At 43.6% G+C, this 23,126-nt stretch overlaps 2 protein-coding genes across 2 annotated transcripts in view; both read left to right on the forward strand.

Annotated features, from left to right (window-relative positions):
• Positions 1-2,538: 2,538 nt before the first annotated feature.
• On the forward strand, positions 2,539-6,391 carry LOC118589670 (protein Wfdc21). Its single transcript, XM_036197150.1, has 3 exons — positions 2,539-2,635; positions 4,936-5,036; positions 6,286-6,391. The coding sequence occupies exons 1-2, from the start codon at positions 2,539-2,541 to the stop codon at positions 5,028-5,030; spliced, it is 192 nt and encodes a 63-aa protein (XP_036053043.1). The 3' UTR covers positions 5,031-5,036; positions 6,286-6,391.
• Positions 6,392-7,581: 1,190 nt separating this feature from the next.
• Positions 7,582-23,126, forward strand: part of Heatr6 (HEAT repeat containing 6) — a 31,701-nt gene continuing 16,156 nt past the window's right edge. Inside the window, exons 1-11 of the mRNA XM_036197152.1 lie at positions 7,582-7,832; positions 9,660-9,767; positions 11,211-11,351; positions 12,171-12,286; positions 13,313-13,427; positions 14,453-14,554; positions 15,733-15,870; positions 18,227-18,534; positions 19,252-19,429; positions 21,212-21,418; positions 21,814-21,913. Coding sequence (XP_036053045.1) covers positions 7,614-7,832; positions 9,660-9,767; positions 11,211-11,351; positions 12,171-12,286; positions 13,313-13,427; positions 14,453-14,554; positions 15,733-15,870; positions 18,227-18,534; positions 19,252-19,429; positions 21,212-21,418; positions 21,814-21,913 — 1,732 coding nt within the window. The 5' untranslated portion in view covers positions 7,582-7,613. The remainder of the gene's footprint in view (positions 7,833-9,659; positions 9,768-11,210; positions 11,352-12,170; positions 12,287-13,312; positions 13,428-14,452; positions 14,555-15,732; positions 15,871-18,226; positions 18,535-19,251; positions 19,430-21,211; positions 21,419-21,813; positions 21,914-23,126) is intronic.

Genomic DNA, 23,126 nt, shown 5'->3' on the forward strand with positions numbered 1-23,126 from the left:
GGAATTATGACTTGATCTCTGTGTCTGTGTCTGTCCATCTGTCTTGTAGTTGGAAGTTTTCCTGGTCTTACTCAGCACCAAGGTCCCATGGCCATTTATAAAATTCCTGTGTTTTACCTGGTCCTGCAACTGCTCAGATCCAAGTAAACACACAGAGGCTTATGTCAATTACAAACTGCATGGCCTATGAGTCAAGATTCTTGCTAGCTGGCTCTTATATCTTAAATTAACCCATTTCTGTTCATCTATAAGTGGCCACATGGCCATGGCTTACCAGTCTGCTGGCATGTTGTTCCTTTGGTGGCAGCTGGTATCTGCTTTGCCTCTCCTTTCTCTTCCTGTCTATCTGTTTGGATTTTTTACCTGCCTCTAAGCTGCCTTGCCATAGGCCAAACGGCTTTATTTATCAACCAATCAGAGCAACATATTTTCACAGCATACAGAAAGGCATTCCCCCATCTCTCTCTCTCTCTCTCTCTCTCTCTCTCTCTCTCTCTCTCTCTCTCATCTGCAAGCTGTGAGAAATCTCAGCTACATACTTTGCCATACCTTCTCCACCATGATAACAGTACCCTCAAACAGTGAACAGTGAACTGGAGTAAATCCTTCCTCCTTCCAGTTACATTAGCCAGGTATTTTATCACAGTGACGAGAAGTCAATGGTGTGCCAGGCTTTAGACCTATTGCAGAAACTGTATATTGGTGAAATTATTAAGGCCACTCCACATAGTTAAAAGGGAGGTTTATTTTGTGGGGGTACCTTACAAGTTAGGCTGCAGGGTCTGGGAAAGGTGTGGCGCAGTTCAGCAGTGTTCTTTGGAGAACTCTGCTTGGTCTACCTCCAGCGTCCAGGGTCCAGCAACCAAGAGAGCCTCCACATCCAAATCCCGGGTCTTCAGTGTCCTCTCTCAGCCCTGCCTTGTAAGCATGACATTACCAAAGCCTCAGTGGGGGCTGGAACTTCCAGGTCAAAGCTGAATGGCTACCCACTACAACTGTACACCAACGGCCTTCCCTTTGGGCTAGTCAGAGTGGGGTTAAAGCAGCTTGCAAAAAAACTTTATGCATGGCCCATAACTACCTTTAAACCCCTATAGGGAGGGCAAGTAGTGTATGGAGTCAGTTGTTTATCCAAAGGACCTCCAACTTGTGGCATTTAAGAACTGTGACAAATGAAAGGAAGACACTCTCCCTGTAGCCCCAGAATTAGGAAACAGGGTCCTTGCAAAACATCAAGTTCTCTCTTCCTCCCTTCTCCCCTTTTATGTGCGCATGTGCGTGCGTGTGTGTGTGTGTGTGTGTGTGTGTGTGTGTGTATGTGTCTCTGTGTGTGTGTGTGTGTGTGTCTGTGTGTGTCTGTGTCTGTCTGTCTGTGTGTGTTCCTAGGAATCGAACTTAGGGCTTCATGCCTACTACCATTAAGCTCTCATCCCAGCCCAAGTACTTGACTCTCTAAACTGATATTAGCCATCTTCCCAGGGTCCTACAACAAACTGACCCTGCTACCCCTTACTTCACATACACACACACACACACACACACACACACACACACACACACACACACACACTTCCACCTCCTTTCGTGTTAAGGTCTTTTATGAGACACAGTGTTCATGGCCAAACATTATGTGTGCCCCTCCCCCACTACTAGGGAAAAAAGAGGGTATATTCCCCTGACACCCAAATTAAGGGTAGTCTGAGGTACACAATCTAGATTGGTAGGCATGTCTACAAGAAGGAGGAAATGAAAGTTCACACCGAGGCTGGTTGTCACTGTTACCCCATTCCAAGTCCCACAGCAGTGGTGCAGCCTGAGAGGCATTCTGGGAGAGTTTAACATGGATATTGCCAGCTAGGGTTCCCAAAAATACAGGTTCCAAGCAGCAGAGATAATCACATCCAAGCAGAGGAAAACTACAGTGGCTTACTGTCTCATCAACAGGTGGCCGCACCCCACTAGCTCTCCCGCTGCCTCCCCCTGACCTCAGTTACAAGAACAATTATCGGGTTGGGAATTTAGCTCAGTGGTAGAGTGCTTGCCTAGCAGCCCTGGGTTCGATCCTCAGCTAAATAAATAAATAAATAAATAAATAAATAAATAAATAAATAAATCAAACAAGAACAATTATCACAGAGCAAGGAAGGGAGGAGTGGAAAAGCAGATGAGGTCCTTCCTACCGACACCCAGCTCCCCGGCTGTAATTCCCCAGGACACGTTGCTTATCCCAGCATGGTCCTGGCCCAGAGTTGAAAATGAATGAAAGCCCCTCAGCCACCCCAGCTTTCCAGCTTTAGGAGTCCTATTTGTGGGGCAGAGGAGGGTGTTCTTGGCACAGAGCCTGGCTTAGGTAACATGGCACTACCCAGGACGCACATGGTGTGTATTTCTAGCAATTCTAGTTTCCGGGTGGGGCTTTGGCTTCCGTGGTGTGCAGAACCGCCCCTGACTTTGCATTCTAGCTCAGTGGGTGGAAAGGTTTAAATTCCAGCAGCTCTCAGCTCTGCTGCGTGTTGGCTGAAATCCTCCACCAGCGGCATGAAGCTGGGAGCCTTCCTTCTCTTGGTGTCCCTTGTCACCCTCAGCCTGGAGGTACAGGAGCTTCAGGCAGCAGTGAGACCACTGCAACTTTTAGGTAAGTCCCGGCAAAAAGTAGCCATTGTTCTGCCTTGAATGAAGGTATCAGGACTTCCAGAACCAGTGCGCATGCGCACAGGAAGTGGGGTGGAAAGGAAGTAAAGATTCTTTCGGATCCTCCTTGATGGTCACCTCTTAGTTCCCTAGAACAGAATCCCTCTTCTGCCTCTTCCTTCTCTCTCTTCATTTGCTGGGTCACCTACCTGGACTCTCTGCTCCTGCTTGCTCCACAGCCAGTCTCCATCTACCCTCATCTCCCTCTCTACCAGCTTCTTCCTTGAACTGTCTATTGAAAATATCTCTTGATGTTAAACACGGGTCAGTCTCAATCTTCTTTGAGAATATTTACCAACAATATTCTCAAAAAGGGTTTTGTTGCCATAGGGTTTTTATTGTTGCTTGCTTGTTTGTTTGTTTGTTTGTTTGTTTGTTTTGAGACAGTCTCAGACTATAGCCCAAGCTGGCCGGGAACTTACTGTGTAGCCTAGGCTGAACTCAAACCCATGGCAATCTTCCTGCCTCTTCCATCTATGCTGCATACAAGCAGAGGAGTATTCTTAATTCTCAGACCATTCTTCCCTTAACCCTTTGGTTACCACCTCCTCAAGTCCTGTCCCATTAAACTCCTGATGCATTCCTCTTGGGTCCTCTGGATGAGACTCCTGACTCTTCTCAGTAGCAGTGTCTCACCTTTGCAGCCCTGACACTGTCTGCTTCTCCCCTGATCCTGCAGCCTGCTCTTGCTGTGAAACGTCTTTAGAGCCAGCTTAGGCATCTCTTCTTTACTCTCTTCCCCACTCCATCAGCTTCCTGTTTTTGAAACATTGCATCTCTTCTGGCCTTTGCCCTCCCGTAGCCTCACTGTGTCCAGCCCTGATTACTCCATGGCCCTGCCATTGCAATAGCTTCCCCCAGAGCTCTCCCTGTCCCTCTCTTCCTTCTTCAGTGTGGTGACTAGTTGAATCCTCTCTGTCTATGCTTTCACAGCCACCTCGTTCTCTCAGTCAGTCAAGTGGAATCCCAAATCCGCAGGTCTTGGCCACCTACCTGTCCTCGGCAGTATTTGCTTCTGCTTCACTTCCAGCCGCTCCCAAACATGCCCAGCCATTCCTCCTGGCCCCCCATATTCCAGGGCACACAGAGAGGCAAATGGTATGTCTAAGGGACAAGACTTGAAGAGTCAGTCTCGAGTTGTGGGAGTGTGTGTCTGTAGGTCCTGTGTCCTAGGAAACACACTGGCCCCTCAGCTCTGTCCTATTACATTTCCCCCGGTGAAGTTTTGCATCTTTCCTCAGAGCACTCTATCCGCTTTTCCTACTACTCTTCCTTGAGAATATTCCTGCACTTCAAGGCTTACTTTTTCTGATGAACAAGAAATAATGTCTGTCTCCTCCGATCCCTTTGAGCCCTCTGGATCTACCTTGCAGGACACTTGTGAAACACTGCTTTGTTTTTAGGACCTTAAATATAAGTCTTACTTGCATTAGAAAGCTCAGAGTTGGGCTGGAGAGATGGCTCAAAGGTTAAGAGCACTGCTTGCTCTTCCAAAGGTCCTGAGTTCAATTCCCAGCAACCACATGGTGGCTCACAACCATCTGTAATGAGATCCGGTGCCCTCTTCTGGCCTGCAGAGATATGTGCAGATAGAACACTGTATACATAATCAATCAATCAATAAATAAATAAATAAACAAACAAATAAATAAATCTTTTTTTAAAAAGAGAGAAAGAAAGGAAGCTCAGAGTTATGCCACTGTACTTTCTGAGCTCAGCATCTAAATACTTAATGATTGACCAAACTACTGTGAATAGGGACAAGGGGTCTTCAATGTTCTCATCCCAGAGCAACAATAGCACCCAGAACACTTGGAGGTTATGTTACAAAGCAGAGCTAGGGAGACTAACCTCACAGAGTGGCTGCAAGGCCACCATCAGGTCAGAATCTCCCTTCTCCATGTCTTGTGGTGTGAGGAAGAGATTCCATTTAAGCAATGTTCAGCCTCCCTTTCCACAATACAGCCCCTCTGTCCACATCTCTAAAGTAGGCTTGCTTTAATAAGATTGTGTGTATGCCTTGTTTTTAACAGAAATAAACAATAATAGTTTACAAATTAGACTATGTATTGAGCTAAAAGAAACTAATGAAATTTGTTTCTTTGTCTGTCTGTGAGAGGGTAAATTCATCGTGTAGTCCAGGTTGGCCTTTAGCTGATGATCTGCCTGCCTCGGCCTATGAGTGCTGGGATTATAGGTTTATCCCACCTGCCTGGCTTTCAAATGATTTTTTTCCTGACTTAGGCACCTGCGCTGAGCTCTGCAGAGGTGACTGGGACTGTGAGCCAGGGGAGAAATGTCTCAGCAGTGGATGCAGTAGCATCTGTGCTACAAATTAAGAACAGGTAAAAACATCTGGCCCTTACTGTTACCTGAAATCTTGCCTAAATCGGGCAGGTTATACATTTGACCCCCCATGGGACTTTCCAGAAATTGGTAGGATAGGATCCTATGTGTCTCCCTATAGCTTCTCCCTTTTTTTTCCTCCATGAAGAAGATGCACCTACCACAGGATAGTTGCTTTCCAAACCTTTAGAATAATTTTCCAACCCAGGCTACCCAGGAGAAAAATCAGACAATATTTGAGCAAGAAGATAATAATCACCCATTATTCATCACCCCAAAATGATGTCTTTTTATGACTATGGTACATATTTAACTATGCACAAATATAAAAATATATTTAAAAACAAGAATCTTGTAGCCTTTTGATTCCTTATCTATTTAATTTAAAAATAATGAATCAACAATTTTAATATCAGTACTTATCCTCAGTCCCATCCCACCATCTTTGCCTTCTATGTAGTCCTTTGTATAGACTCTTCTACCAGCAATCTCTGTAAATGTACATTTAAGATCTTTGTCTTATAATATTAACATGATCGTAATGACTATTCAAATGTGCACACCCTTATTAATTCCTTTGGGATACAACGTGACATACATAATCAATGACCAAAGAATATTCTCATATGAGGCCTTTGATTCACATTGTCATATCGGCATAAGCAGATGCTTTCTCTGTTTAAAATTTGATGGGAATCATATTATTGCATAAATTTCCCTTTTTAATTTTCAGTACCCACTAATTGAAAAAAGAATAATAAAGCACTACTGTGATTAAGTTGTATTAATATGGTTAAATTATATTAGCAGATTTAGAATGTATTCTAAACACCAAACTGCTTGGGCCAACAGATTGATCAGTGGCTCCTCCTGCCAAGACTGTCAATGTGAGTTGAGCCCTAGAATCCACTCCCAAAATTTGTCGTCTGTCTTCTCACATGTATGCCATAACATGCACATAACTGCATATACACAAACATAAACATGCACACAAATACTAATAAATTAAAACAAACCCCAGCTGTACATGTTCAGAATGTTGTATGTATCCTGCCCACCTGTAGTGCTTGCTGGCTTCTTGACAGGGCTTTGGATTTCCAGCACCAAAAACTACTGTTTCTCATTGCATTCTGGGTAACCAGGCACCCCCAAACAGCAGGTCGCAAGTATAACTTTTATACTTATTTCTCCAACAGAGAATTGTCTCAAGGACCATCTTCTCTCATAATTGCGTCTCTCTTTCTATAGCTTCTGCCTGGAAAAAATATGCTGTCTGGAGCTTCGTGCCCAAGAAAGCAGTTGAAAATGGAGGCCGTGGATGAAGATTACAAGGAGCACAGTGCAGAGGGACCAGAAAGTGTTTCTTATTAAATCATTATTGTAAAAGTCTCCATGCTACTTGAATTATTTGGTTGGAGGTTGTTATGGTTTGAATATGACATTGAGGGCAATCGCTCCATAGTTGATGGCACTGTTTAGGAAACAGGGGCATTACTGGAGGAGGTCGGTCACTGGGGCATTTTGCCCTGGTCCCACCTTGTTTCTTGCCACTTCCTGGTTGATTTAGACAGACCTCAACCAAACACACTTGTTGTCATGATAAATTCTGCTTTACTACAGAGCAAAGCAGGAGATTCAGCCAAGCACAACTCTAAACCTCTGAAATAGTGAGCCAAAATAAATCCTCCTTCCTGTAAACTGTTTCTCTCAGATATCTAATCCTAACAGTGGAAAAGCTACTAATGCCAATATGGTGAGTTCTGATAGTATCTATCCTTGTGGATGGCAATATGAGTCCACCAAGAAAATGAACATTCCTATTCTGTGGTCATCACCAACTGAAGGGAAAATATAGATGTATTCCCAGAGAGGCCTTTGAAGACTTCTTGCATTGACTTGAGTTATGTGGTAGCAGCCCCTACACACCAAACTCCTACCCTGAGACAGACTGGAAACTCACAGCTTAGCAGCAGTACATTCTATAATACAAGGTCATTCTGTCTGCAATAATACTTTATGTGGGTCATCCATGTTGCTAAACCCAGACTGTTCAGTCTCTTCATACCTCTATTGTGGTAAGAACGAGGCCCTACATCCTTTCAGCTCCGAGCAATGTTTGAACATGTCTTAAGTACTGCTTCAGATTCTTGGTGTCAAGCAAAGAGAACCATTGCTATAACAGTTTATCTCACTGGGTGGGGGTACTTTTCTGCCTGAGGGTAAAGGAGATCAAGGATTCTCATACGATGTAAGAATGGAAGATGTCACATAGTTAGCACTTCTGACACTGCCATCTACAGGAGCGCTTTCCAACTCCAGTCCGAAACTTCAAACTCTAGCTATGTCAGCCCTGTCCAGGATCAAACTTTGTGAGAGGATAAGGAGGTGTGGATGACGAAGTTTCCAAGCCTTATTTCTGCCACCTTTTACAAGGCATCAGGCTGAAAGAACGATATCCCAACACCACCGCTTGCAAACCTATAGCTCAATAAAGCTTTCCGGAACTAGAGCACACAGAGAGGCCCTGCCCCTAGCGGTGCGCCGGAAGTATTTCCCAGCTAGCTCACGTAGGAAAAATGGCGGCGGTGCAGGTCGCTTCCTCGCTTCCTTGTGGGCAGTCGCGAGAGGCCCGGCGGGAGCTGTCGCCCGAGCGAGACGACGGGTTCCGTCGCTTGTCTGCCAGGCTCCGCGCGCTACAGCCGGATGACAGCACCGCGTCCCGCATGGAGATCCACCTGCTCTTCGACCAGCTCATCTCCGAGAACTACGGCGAAGGAGGCGGCGTGGCCCCCGAGGTAGGCGGCGCCTTCCGGGACAACGGCTGGTTCCTCCCTCCGGGTGTCACCAGTACACCGGATGGCTTAGTTCCCGACTGGGTTTCTCCCTCTGTCGGTGTCATAGTCTCTGCCCTCCATCGGAAGTTTGCAAGCTAGCATCTTCCAAGAGCTTCTGTTCTAACGCCCTCATCTGCCAACCCCGGTGAACGATTCCAGGAATGTCGAGGTTAATGTTTAGTTGGTTTCATTGATGAACACACTGAAACTCAGTGCCAGCGTCACGGTTTTGGGCAAATGGCAAAGCTAGAATTGGAGCCTAAGTTTGCCTTAGTGCCTGTGTTTTCTGTTTTGTTGCCTTCCTCGCTCTAACTCCTCCTCGTTTGCCTCACTTCCACTGCGAGTAATCTTACTCATACACATCAGACCTTGTATATCACTAATTCCCTGAGTCCTTGAGCCAGTCCTCCCGTGGCCCACAAACACCTCCAACTTGATAGCTCTCAAAGGTGAATACTTTGTCTCCCACACTCCCGCCCCCAATTCATTCTACCCCACCCCGCCTCAAATACTCACAAGGCGCACACGCTGCTTCTCCCCCTTTATCCTGGAGACTATCAGATTAAATTTCTTTAGAGTCTGTCTCAAACATGTTTCTCAGTATTTCGCTCTCTCTTCTTCATTTCCATTGTCTGTGCTTTAGGCAAAATAATTCTTGCCTAGACTATTCCCCTGTTCCCTCACTTATCTTCCTCCCGTCTAGCCCCTTTCCAGACTATTCTTTGCCAGAATCTACTATTTGGTTAAAAAAAATAATGAAACAAAACCATTAAAGTGTAAACCTAATTAGAGATTTTCAATGTATATTGACAAATGGCAGAAGCAGGCTGCTTAATAAAACAGTCTATAGAATAAGAGACAAGTGTGGGGCTCAAGGAGAGAGGAGAATTTTTAAAATAAGTGTACATTTACATATGAAGGGGAAAAATCTAGAAGAGCTCACCACGGATAAGGGAGCAGAGTGGAATTAAGAGTGAAGTTAAGGGAATTTAATTTATATGCTTTGATGTTTTATGCCACAGCAACATGTATGCCTTTCCACTTTTCTCTCCTCTTGGACCCTGGGTGCAGTCATTCAAGCACCTGAGGGCTTTCACATCTCCAGGCTTCCCACACTCCATTCCCATCATCTACTTTTTGATTACTTGTTTGTTCATTCTTCAGACCAATCCAAATTCTGCTTAAAATTCATCTTCAGGAATCCTTCCTACCAAGGTTATACGGAATTCTTTCTGTTCTTCATTTATTGGCATTATTTGTGTTTTCTGTCTCCCTCACTAGATTCTTGGTGGTTCAGGGAAATGTTTGTTTCACCTTTGAAGTTAAAAGAGCTAGCCTTTTAACCTGGCTCAGAGCCTTTTTATTTAGCAATCAGCAGTAGCTGGTATAATTTGTGCATAGTGTCTTCTTTTTTCTTTTTCTTTTTTTTTTTTTGGTAATTTTTCTGATTTTATATAAGAGTCATGTAAGAGTTGTTTCTGAGTTGCCCAGTAGCATTGACTGTCTGGCTCACATGGTATTTTTAGCTTTAGCGTGTGTGCTTTTCTATGCTGGATGCCCTTCTTTTGTTATTTGATTGTACTGTATGGTGAGAGTTCTTTTCCTTCTTTTTAGTACCTTCCTAATTCTTGTTACATCATCCCCGAACCCTTATTTTCTGCCTCAACTTTCACTCCGATGTTTTTCCTCACCGAGTGTGGAACATTCACTATACTTTTCCCATTATTTGACTGTGCTTTGGGGTGTTCACTTGGCTGACCAGTGCATTGATCTTTTTTTTTTTAATAGGATGTCAGTGCTCTTCTTGTGCGGGCTTGTCAGTTGGTGCCTTTTAATCAGAATCACCTTGTCAGCAAAGTGTCTCAGCTGATCCATCTTCTACTTAACAGATTACAGGTAATAACGTATGTAACTTTAAGACTCAGATTGTGAATGCACATATGGTTTTGTTTGGAGACAGGATCTTTGGTCAGGTTGGCCTGAGAAAGACCTTGACCCTTCTGATCTTTTTGTTCATGTTTAAAGTGTTGAGATTACAGATGTTTGCCACCATGCCCAGGTCAGTTATCCTATCTTTGGAAAAGCAAAATGCCCTGAGCTGGGAATGTAACGCCTTGCAAGGCCTGGCACCCATGAGTCCATGGGTTCAATCACAGCAACAGTACCACCAAAAAAAGCAATGCTTAACTAAGAGCATATCTTAGATTTTTTTTTTCATGGAAAATGGAATGACCAACATATATCCCAGAACACAATTACACGATTCCCTATTTCTTTCCTACCAATATTTTTCCCTTTTCCTAAAACCATTATTTTTGTGATCTACATAAAACCCCACAAGTATCTTGAGAACAGAGAGCCCCAGAATAAAAAGTCCACAGTTATTTCTATCAAGGTCTGTTCTGCAGTTCTCTATCTGTAAAACTAAGTAAATCCTTGAGTAGATGAATGTATGCATATCAGTTGGCATTGTGTCAACCAGAATCCTTCAGACTGCAGGAAAGGAGGACATTCAAATAAAACCAGAACCTGCTGCCGGGCAAGAGGATGGATGCTGATGTGTAACCAGCTGCGTGTATTAGATGCTGGTGTGTAACCAGCTGCGTGTGTTAGATGCTGGTGTGTAACTGATGTGTGTGTTAAATGCTGGTGTGTAACTGATGTGTGTGTTAAATGCTGGTGTGTAACTGCTGTGTGTGTTAATGCTGGTGTGTATCCAGCTGTGCGTGTTAGATGAGATGAGGTTGCTTCCCAGTTTAGAATGTCACAGATGTAGAGTGGCTTCTGAATTTTTACTGTTGTCATGTGTTTCATCTCTGTGTCACTGGCAGTTGGATAACTTCATATCACCTGTGGCGTCTACAGCCCATAACCAGCTTTCTAGCACTTGATGACACTAAATTTGGACTTGAATGTCCATAAATTGGTTTTTTATTTGACCATTCTTTCTCAAGAAGATTATAAACTCTTAGGAACAGGGATGTGTCATATCTTCTTGGTGTATTTCTCACATTGTGACAGATACATAGTTAGCAGATGTGTATATTTGCTGTGTGTTAGTTGAACAATTTCTATGTATTAAATCAATTTAATTGAATTAAGATATTTCAGTGTATTGAATCTTGTATCTGTACTTACAGTTGTCAGTTACTGATTAGTTCCAGGAAAAGTTCCAGGACTACCAGGTTCTACTTTGGAGATATCAAAGGGGACAGAGACTCTGTAGCAAGGAGACAGTCTCCCCTATCTTGATCAAACATAGAGCCAATGCTTTGGTACCAAAAGATGAACGTGTACTCTCTTATGTTAGATCGCCTGTATTTTCTCCTTTCTCGTTAGGTGGTTGTGGATGAGCAGAACCTGGATTTCCTGTTGACCTATACAATCTCAGCTATTCGGCAGTGTAGCTCTTGGACACACATGGAAATTCTTCAAGCCCTGGCAGCTCTGGTTTACTGCAATGGTTCAAAATGTCAAAAGGTAGTGTCTTGGGTTGTGTTCCGTTGCTGTGATAAACACCACAACCAAAAGCAACCATAGGAAGGAAGGGTTTATTTCATTTGACAGCTCATAACCTATCATCCAGAGAAGCCGGGGCAGGAACTGTAGCAGAAACCACAGAGAGAGGCTGCTTACTAGCTTGCTTCCTCTGGCTTGCTCAGCTCTCTTTTTTATACAGTGCAGGCCCAACTGCCTAGAGATGGTGCCACCTACAGTGGGCTGAAACCTTCTACATGAGTTAGCAATTAAGAAGATGCCCCACAAATATTTTCAATCTGATGGAGTCAATTCCTCAGTTGAGGTCCCCTCTTCCTAGGTGACTCTAGCTTTGTCAGGTTGATTACTGAATCTAACTATGACAGGTAATTTAAACTATTATGTCTTTCCTTTGAAAGGCTAGTAGCACAGACTTGAGAGTCAAGATACCTGTTTCCAAGTATCCATGCTGCCACTAACTGCATGTATAGCCTTACTTACTGAGTCCCTGGGAGCCTTATTTACTCATGTGTAAGATGTCGCTCTGAGGATGAAGTGAAACAGTACTGTTGACTATTGTTATCATCATCCTCCTCATCATCATCCTTCATCCATGTATCCAAGACTAAAGAGCCCCAGCAATTACCTAGCAATGATTCTTACTACTGATTCCTGACATATGTTTCGATAGCCATTGATGGATTTTCCTAACAGCTAATTGTTTTTGATATTTAACTGCCCTTTAGCTAAGAAAATATTGTCTAACAAGTGCCGTCTTCCTAGAAGCTGTTCTTGTACCCACACTGTTGATACTTGTTTCAGTATCTCCCAGACTTGCTAGGCAAGAGCGGCCTCTTGATGAAGTTGAGTGACTCAGCTCACTCTGATCCTGAAGTCCGGAGAGCTGCAGTGCACTGTATGGCAAATTTATGTCTCAGGTATGTGGATGCAACCAGGCTTCCCAACAGTAGAAGGAAGGACCTCTCCTGGGCCCTTTGTAGATTGTTCTGTCTGCCTGAAGCCAAACCAACTTAGAAAATAACCTAGCTTAAGCTATGCCTAGTGACATGTGCCTGTGATCCCAGTGCTCAGGAAGCTGAGGCAAGAGGATCCTTAGCTTCAGGCTATCCTACACAGCAAGTTCCAGACCAGCTTGGGCAAAAGCTGTAAGACTGTGTCTCAATAAACAAAAAGAGAAAGAAACTTTTCCATGCCATTTAACAAGGTTATCTTATATTGTTTGTTTTTAATTAAAGAAAACCTATCAAGAATGAAGGGAGATAAACACGGTAGAAGTGAAAGGTGTGCAATATGTCAGTTTATTTCCTGTTAGGGTACATTTTAATCATTCTTTTGGAAAGAATATTCATGTGAATTTAGACTCTGGTGAAATAGAAACTTCTCTTCCCCCTTCATATGTGTTCAGGCCTGTGCTAGTCCAACAGTAATCAGCCAAAATGTCATTTCTGGTGCACAGAAGTATTCAGAGATGTGTTCTAGACTTAGCAGTCTGCATTGCTGTTGTTAATACTTATCTATCGATAAGCATTGTTTCAAAGGAGACCACTTGAATTGTTTTCTCTGGTGTGGGATGATCCTTCTATACACTGTGAATGTGTGTTGCTCTCATTGGTTAATAATAAATCTGTTTTGGCCAATAGCCAGGCAGAATAAGGTTTGGTGGAAAAACCAAACTAAGGAGGAGATAAAGAAGGGCAGAGTCAGAAGAGTCATGAGCCAGACAGAGAACAGAGGTAAAGGCTATGAGCCTCAGGGCAGTACGTGGAATAATAGAAATGGGTACATTGTAAGAGCTAGTTAGTAATAAGCCTGAGCTAATGGCCAAGCATTTATAATTAATATAAGTCTCCGGTAATTTGGGAAGCGGCTGCCTGGTATTTGGGAACAGGTGTACAAGACAGAAAAGCTCCATCTCCATTTACATTTCTCTACATGTGTTTTAGTGTGCCAGGACAGCCATACCTGGAGGAGTCCTACCAGAACATCTGTTTCCAAGCTTTCTTGACCATTTTACAGTCTCCAAAATCATCTGATATGGATGATATAACATTTTGCATGGTAGGTGGGACCGCTATTAACATGCAAACATTGCAGGCATTGAACAAAGGCTAGAGGATTGACTGATGCATTAGTTTGGTCTGGAAAGACAGAGCTGCATATGTGTGTAAATGGTGTCTGTAAGTCAGTGCTGATAAGGAACCATTTGGTTTGCTTTGAGTTTTGTTTTGACAACTCTTAAAAGCCCATATTCTTTCTCCTCCCGAATCTAAAAACAATATAATGATTATGATTGATTTTAAGGTAAGATGGAAGAAAACCTGTTCAATAATCTTTTCTTAATGACAAATGTGATGTTTTAAATTCAGAAGCATATATTTTAAAAATTATAGATCCAAGATAGTAAAAGTTATTTTTGGTACCTGTCTGAGATACATTTATTACAGAACTCCTCATTTTTCTCTGCTTCTTTTAAAAAAAATTTTTTTTTTTTCTTTTTGAGACAGGGTTTCTCTGTGTAACAGTTCTGGCTGTACTGGAACTCGAACTCAGAGATCTGCCTGCCTCTGCCTCCCAAGTGCTGGGATTAAGAGCATGCAGCACCACTGCCCAGCTAAAAAACTTTTAAATGGCACATTATGTTATATGTATGTGAGCATGTAGGCATGCCATAGCGCTTGTGTGGAGCTCAGAGGACATGCTGGAGAAGTTGGTTCTCTCCTCTCACTGAGTGGGTCCTGGGAACTGAACTCAGGTTGTCAGGCTTGGCGGCAGATGGCTGTACCTACTGAGCCGTCTCACAGGCCCTCTGTACCATTTCTACCGTCTCATCCACCCTCTTTCTTGCTCATCACTTACACTTGCTGGTTCCTAAGTGTGTACAATAAGAGAGCTCTTCTAGAAGGCTGCCCAGAGTGCTCCTCAGCTCTGTTCTCTGGATTCCCATCTCTGCTCTGTATGCCTCATGAAGTTTTCCTTCATCTAGAAGACTTTTTTCTCTTCTCTTCTAACTGCTACAGCGTTGGTCCCTGCAGATCCAGGTCTTGTTCTGCCTTCTAACTTGCGTCTCTGCCTCCCACCCTCAGTTGTTACAGAATGCACTGAAAGGCATACAGTCACTTCTTAACGGTGGGAAGATGAGGATGACACAGACTGAGCACCTGGGAGCGCTCCTCGCTGTGCTAAAGGTGAGGCACCTCTTCACAGTTTCACACCCCAAGTGTGAGGGACACACTCCCCAAGTGTGGGGGCTGTCCTATATCCTCTCAGCTCTGTGGCTAGCTGTAAGGTATTAGAAGTTCATATATGGATAATAAGAACACAATAAAATGTTCATATTCAAGCGTGCTCAGTTAAAGCAGAGAAAAACACAATCAATAGATCAAAGTTTTAAGAATTCCTTTCGCATCTCAGAAAGGAATCAGTGGTGAGATATGATCTGCAGATGATTTAATTACAGATTTTCTTGAACCTGCCTTCACCTTTTTGTACTGTAGGCAGCAGCAGCAGGCTGCCATTACTAGCTTCTGAGCCTGCACACAACGGGAAAGTCAGGTCACCCTGTGAGACCCCGTGATCTTCAGTTCAGCCAGGAAGGGTCAGAAGAAGCTCAGTGTTCACCTCAGGTCAAAGTCGTCTGTGACAGGCTAGCTTTGTGACCAATATTTTAATTATTTTCTCTTAATCCCTAAATAGGGACAAACAGATGGGGATATAGATGAACAAATAAAAAAAACGATAAATTGGGGCCTGGAGAGATGGCTCAGTGGTTAAGGGTACTTGTTCCTTTCACAGGGAACCCAGCACATACTTTGTCAGTCACAATTATTTACAACTCCAGTTCCAGGGGATCCAACCCCTCTTTTGACCTCCTTAGACACTTAGTACATATATGGTACACACACATACATGCAAGCAAAATACTCATGCACGTAAATAAATATAATAATAATAATAATAATAATAATAATAATAATAATATAAAGTATTGGGATTTTAAAAAATAAATTAGTTCAAACAATTTGTGATCAATAAAATAACGGGATAAAAGTGATTTGATAAACAAAAATTATAGATGAACTAAAACCAAGCCTAATCTGGCGTGGCCCATGCAGATCCAGCTACATGTAGATAAGGTTAAGCTCCTCACTCATTCAAGTACTTGCCACACCTAACCCTGCAGGCTTCCGAAATCAGATGAGTTCAGGAACATTCAGGGGGCATGAATACAGATGAGACTAAGCACTTCTTTGAGCACTAGCCTTAGGTATCTCCTTTGTCTCTTTTATTCTGTAGTAGTTTTTAAACATTTTGATTCTGTTTATGATTCATGTGGTGTTTGTTCTTCCTCGCTTCTCACTGTTAGAAAGCCATGTTTCATGGACTCCCTGGATTAAACATAGAGATGCCCTCGGTGCTGTATCCAACTCCGCTCCCTCAGTATGATGGGCGATCGCCTGTTAGACCACAGCAGCCGGAACCCAATGCTGCTCGACCATCTGCGGTACGTCTCTGTCCATTGAGATTTCAGCTGTGGCTCACTTGAGTGCTTGGTTCTGTGATTTTTTTTCTCAGCTGCCTCAAAAGGCCACTGTGAGTTTGTTTTCAAGTTAGTGTAGTTAATATGGAAATGTTAAATTGATCAGATTGCTGAGAATACCAGTTAGAGCACTTTGTACTTCTGAGAGGTCTAGGCAGTTTAACCACTTCAAGCAAGCGTTTGCTTTATATACAGTGCTGTGAAGGCTCACTCCTAGGCCTCCCAAAACCAAGAAGAATCAATACACTTCTTTGGTAAAGGGCTGGCTATCACAGTACCATAGTGCAAAACAACCAGGGATTCTCTGTGAAGCAGATGGGCTGCAGTGCCAGTAAAGCTTAATTATAGAAGCAGGCTACGGGCCATAACGCGGCGGTTCTTCTCTAGAGCCACGGAAGCCCCACTGCCTGTCAGGTCACTGTCGCCACGATGCTACAGTCATATTTCCCAGCCTTTGTAGACAGCTGTTTTTCTCCCTCGGTTCCCTTGGAGCCTCTGGAGCATACAGATGTGTGGCCAGGATTTCTATCTAGAAATGTGACACCATCGGGCGGTGGTGGCGCACGCCTTTAATCCCAGCACTCAGGAGGCATAGTCAAGCGGATCTCTGTGAGTTCAAGGCCAGCCTGGGCTACAGAGTGAGTTCCAGGAAAGGCGCAAAGCTACACAGAGAAACTCTGTCTCGAAAAAAAAAAAAAAAAAACAAATAGAAATGTGCTAGCAGACAAAGAATGCTTCAGTTGGAAACTCCTTCATCGGTTTATTTATTAAACATGTACTAAGACACTGGGAAAGCATGAAGAATGCCAGCACCTGGAGGCTGGAGGGATGGCTCGGTGGGTAAAGGACCACCTGCACAAACACAAGGATCTGAGTTCCCGTCGCTGCCACCTATATCAAACAAACAGACAAACCTGCTGCCACACTTCTGTAACCCCAGCACTGCAAGTGTGGAGACAAGTGGATCCTGAGGGCTCACTGGCCACCCAGTCTGGCTGTTCAGTGAGTTCCAGGTTCACTGAGAGAACCTGTCTCAAAAAAATGAGGTGGGAAGGGTTAAACAAGGCATACAAGGTAGACCTCTGGCCTCCATACACCCATGCATGGTGTATACATGTTAAACACACACACACAGAGATTCTGCCCATCCTTAGGAATTTTGGATAAAGATGAATAAACCATTACAGTCCTGTAATTTCGCTCACCAAAACACCCACAAAGTACTCTGAGAGCACATCCAGAGCACACAGTCCAAGTGGAGGAGAAAGAGGTTTGCTTAAGATGTGATGGTTAGAGCTGGAGAGATGGCTCAGTGGTTAAGAGCACCGACTGCTCTTCCAGAGGTCCTGAGTTCAATTCCCAGCAACCACATGGTGGCTCACAACCATCCATAATGAGATCTGGTGCCCTCTTCTGGCCTGCAAGCATGCATGTAGGCAGAACACTGTATACATAATAAAAATAAATAAAATAAATCTTAAAAAAAAAAAAATGTGATGGCTAAATGGAGGCTCCAGAATGACTAACGGGATGGAGATGAAGGGAAGCAGAGCCACATAGACACATGGAGTAAGAGCGTGTGTGGCTCCTGAGCCAGCAGAGCCCCATTACAGGTGTGTGGAGGGGTCTTACACAGGATGCTACAGTCTGGGGTTTATCTTGTAGGTGATGTCATATAGAAAACTGACGTGGTCAGATCTGTGACTGAGAAAAACCACATAGTTTTGCAGCTAGAAAGGGTAGGTCAGGACCACTATAAGTAGTAGACGAGGGGAAGGTACAGATCCCAAGGATACTTGGATGCCAGATAGAAAGAAGTACAACAGAAAGAAAGTGTCTTTACTTAGTATCTTTACTGCATAACCCAAGGGCTTACCAGGCATCGTGTGCAACGCCCGCCACCTTCCATGCTTCTGTGTAGAGGGACACTTGAGGCCTGGGGTGACAGGTGCTGTGCTCGTGTTCCCCAGGCTTTGGAGCTCTGGCAGGAGCTTTGGAGAAGGCCTGTTTTTCTATAGCTCTGCCTGGTACTTGCAGGTGAGGGAGGTGATGCTCATAGAAGTGATTCCAGAGTCATTTGGGAGAAGCCCAAGTGTCCGCTGTGTCCATGAACCTCATTCCTTGTTTCTAGGAGTTCAGTACTGTACATCATGCATCATGCCTGGCACATCCTGCCACTCTTTAATTTTGTCCTTTTTGCCTCCTTTCTTCAAACTGCATTTCGGGAACATTTATATATATATAAATGTATTTAAGTATGTATATATGTGTATGTGTGTATATATGTATGTATATATTATGTCTTTGCTTCCAAAATCAGAACAAAAAGAAAAAACACAAAGTAAAACCAAAGAAAATCCAGCAAGGAGAGAAAGAGGAGGAGGAAGAAGAAGAATCCAGTGGTGAAGTGGAAGCAGCCCCAGGCCTCAGCACGGGCAGGGTAAACACGTGTGGCGAGAATGCTTGGTGCTCCTCCCCCCGGGGCTCCCAGAGTTTGCCTGTGGATGGGGGCAGAGCTGCAGGAAGAGAGCAGGTCTCCCGGCCCTTCGCCTCCTCCAGCTGGAAGAGAGTCAGCAGCAGTGAGTCAGACTATTCCGATTCGGAAGGAGGCATGCAGGGTAAAATGAGGTAGTAGTATTTTGTTATAATGTTCTACCTGGTATTTGCAGTTGCATGTGACTTAAGCTGTCTGCCATGTGGCATTGACCTTGAAGGTCTCCTTCGCACGGGGTCTTTGCATCCCATTGACCCATGGCTACTTGCTGGATCTGCTACTGTGACTCTTTACTTCTCTCTGAACTTTTCATCTTGTTAACCACTAGACCTCTTCAAAATGAGCTCACAAGTCATGTTTCCTGGGAAACTTTTCCAACACCTCCATTCTGACTTAGGCTCTCTGTTACATGCCTGTTATTTACTTTTGCCCTGGTGTCATGGAAAGTGTGTTACAGTTTTTTCCTGAACCATCTGTCACTTCCACTAAAAAGCCTGTCAAGGGCAAGGTCTGTGTGTGTGCGACCACCTCAAGTGCTGTGGCCCACGTAAGGTCATTCGGGGGATCCGTTAAGTAGATGCATGGATACTCTGCACTGTTTATTGTCTAACTCTGGTTTCCTAACCAAGATGTTACTTGGTTTATTCTCTGCTTGGTTTTCAATCAGCCTTATTAGTAATAGCTTGTAGCAAAACTACCTAACATGTTTTGATCATACTTTGAAAGAGATGGTAACATCCTTAGGGATACTCATGTTGCTTAATTTCTCAAATCATGTGAACCGATTGGAATAAATAGCCTTTCCGTTTGCATTTTTAAAAACTTATTAAACTTTCTTCTCACTATCAAAGGTCATACCAAGCCAAGGTTCGCCAAGGGGCATTAGCTTGCTTTCTTTCTACTATCAAATCGATAGAAAAAAAAGTTCTGTATGGCTACTGGTCAGCCTTTGTTCCTGACACACCCGAGCTTGGAAGCCCACAGTCTGTGTCCTTAATGACACTCACATTAAAGGACCCATCTCCCAAGGTAAGATGCATTTTTATGTCCTTTTCTCCCTTTGCCCCGTCTGACCTTCTCTGAACACTGCTCTTACTCATACCGCCCAGGTCCTGACTTGAGAACCTTAATAGGCAGGAAATGAAGCTGGGACAGGCTTCTGTGGACCCAATGTTAAGATTATATCTTACCCCCAGGGCTTTGCTTGAAGTCAGAGCACACGGAGCCATAATTTTGGTGTCTCCTGTGAGCCCCACTGAAGCTGTGGTATTAGGAACATTTTTGTTGGTTTTTTTGTTTGTTTGTTTGCTTTTTGATTTTTTGAGACAGGGTTTTGCTGTGTAGTTTTGCGCCTTTCCTGGAACTCACTTTGCAGACCAGGCTGGCCTCGAACTCACAGAGATCTGCCTGGCTCTGCTTCCCAAGTGCTGGGATTAAAGGCGTGCGCCACCACCGCCTGGCACCAAAATAGTGTTTTATATACAATAAGTACCTAATAATTTTCCCATATCTTAAAATATCATGACTAATTTACATATTTTAATGAGAAAAAAAAGCAATTTCATTAAAGAAAAAAACAATGGTTTGGCAGTCTGGATAGCATCAGCAACTATCCCATGGCAGATGGAGAGCCTGCCCCTGTTTAGATCTGTTCATTCCTCTCTGGAAACTAGCTCTTAATCAAGGAAGGAAAGGAGTCTGTTCTCAGCCTTACAGTAGTGAATATTAAAAAGTCTCGCTGAGGAGCACCTGGCTTTCCTTAGGTGGAAATACCCACATACCCACTGACAGTGAGTATTTTAATTAGCCCTAGCGTATATTTTACCTACTTTCAAGGTTTCTTTCTAAAAGGAAAGTATAATCCACAGTAGATTGGAATACTCCATAATCATTTGAGTAGCTAGTTATAGTATAAGACAGGGGCTAGAGAGATGGCTCTGGTTAAGAGCACTAACTGCTCTTCCAGAGGACCCAGGGTTGATTTCCAGAACCTACATGTCAGCTCACAATCATCTGTAGCTGAGTCTTCCTTAAATAAACAGCAGTCCTTAACTAAGGTGCATCTTTCCCCCTTTCCATCTATAAGATTGTGTTCAGGGTCCGTGTTATAAAATGTTTGCTGTGCAAGCATGAGGACGTGAGTTCAGATTCTCAGCATCCATACAGAAGTTGGGTAGTGAAGACAGGTGGATCCCTCAAGCTTGCCGGCCAGCCAGCCTAGCCAAATCAGTGAGCTCCAGGTTCAGTGGGAGACCTGGTCTGTCTGTCTCAAAATATAAAGTGGAGAGCAAGTGAGCACATACCTGTGTACACACATATACATACACATATACATATACATATACATTACACCTTACGTTCTTTATCAGAGACACCACTGCAAACTGTTACTTCCTATACCAGGTGTTTCTAAGTGTTGAATTACCATTGTTAGTATACACAAACACACTGATGCTTCAGGGTAGAAAGTAAGTGGATACTCTCGGGAGCTGTTCAGTTCTCCTTTCATTGGCCTTGTGCTTAGGTATGAATGTCTGTAATCAGTTCCACACTTAGGACTTCAGATCCATGTGTTGTGGTAGAATTGAGTTCTATCTCACTGCTGTCCCATGGTGGAGTGGTGGAGGGTTTCTTTAGGTGTGGTGCAAGTGGCCCACCTTGTAGCTGCCCTCAGTACATGACACATCCATCCTTGCCTTCATTTTTCTAATAAGATGGCTCTGGATACTTGGAGAATTGAGCCTGTATGGAAGGAAGGGAGCCTGGATCCCAACTTCTAACTGATCGGTGTGAATCATCTTGAATTTCCAGACACGTGCCTGTGCCTTGCAAGTTTTATCTGCCATCTTGGAAGGCTCAAAGCAGTTTCTTTCTGTCGCTGAAGACACCACTGATCACAAAATGGCTTTCACCCCCTTCTCTGTAACGATTGCGTCCAGCATTAGAGAGTTGCACAGATGTCTTTTGTTAGCTTTGGTGGCAGAGTCTTCGTCCCAGACCCTTACTCAGATAATTAAGGTAAGTCCCAAGTTACCTCCAGCTTCAGAGAGGCTTCACTTTGTATGTTTCACATCACCTAAAAGTAATTTGACCTAAGAGTATAAGTGATAAATATATTAAAGACACCTGTTTGGAAATCTGTACCTATTTAGCTAATCTAACTATAGACATTAAAAAGACTGCTTTTCTTTTAGTAAATAGCCCTTTAAAATTGGGTGAGGAGGCTGGTGGGATGGCTACATGGGTAAAGGCTCTTGCCACCAAGCCAAGTTTGATCCCCAGAATCCATATGGTAGAAGGAGAGAATAGAATCCCACAATTGCCCTCTGACCTCCACATACACATACACACTCACAAAAATCAATAGGAAAAAATATTTGTGTGTGTGAACATATGTTTCTGTTCTGTTGCAGTGCCTTGCAAACCTAGTGTCAAACGCCCCCTATAACCGCCTGAAACTCAGCTTGCTGACCAAAGTCTGGAACCACATAAAGCCTTACATCCGCCACAAAGGTTGGTAGTGCTAACTCCTTCTTTCTCTGTGTCAAATGTAGATGGTCAGTTTTTGACAGAGAGAGAGAGAGAGAGAGAGAGAGAGAGAGAGAGAAGTAAGTATTCAGAGCATTTCTCCGGCTCTAAGATCTTTGCTTAGTCTCAGCTTGTCAAGGGTATCAACTATTACTAGACAGCCATTTTGGGGAAGGGAATAAGCTGGAGAACTGACTGAGTGCTGCTTCAACTTCTCAGGAGAGTGAACAAACTGCATCTTTAGTAAGAGGGAGGGAGAGAGGGAGGGATGGGAGGGATGGGTGGATGATATTGTGCACTGGAGAGAAAAACCATAATACAAAAGCTTAATTTCTGTAACATGATCTGTGTAGTTTATGTAAAGTCCTATGAACTTGATTTACATCTCTAACTGCAGACTTCCTGTTTGTGTGTCTTGGCTTTTCCCACACATATGTATGGGCTGGCTATAAGCACCTGCCTTTAGAATGCTCCTTTTTGTTTGTTCACAAGATTTCAGATCAGGCTCCCTCTTACATCCGGGTTTTCAGTCAGAGTTGCAGAGTTTTTCTGGAATGTGCAGTGGTTTCTGGAACATTATAGGGGGGACCCTGGCCCTGGTGTCATTCTGAGGATCTGTAGCCCACTCCCACATCTCCTATCCTTACCCCTCTGGCCCTTCTAGAACCCCGATTTCCTCATAACATGAAGACTTGCACCTATTCTGTAAGGTTCTCATGAGGCTTGAATGAGAGGCCAAGTTCAACCAACTCCTTACACCAGTCAGTAAATCAGGACACAGATAAGTCCTGTCTTAAGTGATGGGTGAGTGCAGTTTAGAGCCCAAGGCTCCCAGTACAGGCGGTCGCTCATCTAACTGGACCTGCTTCCCTTTAGTTGCATCTTCAGCCCCAGGAGAATGGACACATCTCAACAGCCCCTTTCTAACGTTTGACTTTGTACTTGAATGTTTTCGTTGTTAAAATGTTCAAACTCTAAAATGCTCAGGAGTGAATCTAACAAAATGTGTCAAAGTTTCACATGAACACTAGAAAGTGTGGGATGAAGTGGAAGAGTCTTTGTTCGTGGATAGGGTTCTGTGTCAGCTTTTCCAGACTTGATCTAATAAATCCCAATCGAAAGCCCAGCAGATCATTTTTTATAACATCAGCAAGAAGGTTCTCATGTTTATCAGGCAAAAGACCTAGACTAGGAAACA

Source organism: Onychomys torridus, chromosome 8 (genome assembly GCF_903995425.1).
Source record: "Onychomys torridus chromosome 8, mOncTor1.1, whole genome shotgun sequence".
Taxonomy (NCBI): Eukaryota; Metazoa; Chordata; class Mammalia; order Rodentia; family Cricetidae; genus Onychomys; species Onychomys torridus.

Coding starts and splice junctions, on each gene's coding strand:
- LOC118589670 (XM_036197150.1), top strand. CDS start 2,539: ATGAAGCTGGGAGCCTTCCTTCTCTTGGTGTCCCTTGTCACCCTCAGC. Junction 2,636..4,935: donor GAGACCACTGCAACTTTTAG/GTAAGTCCCGGC, acceptor TTCCTGACTTAG/GCACCTGCGCTGAGCTCTGC.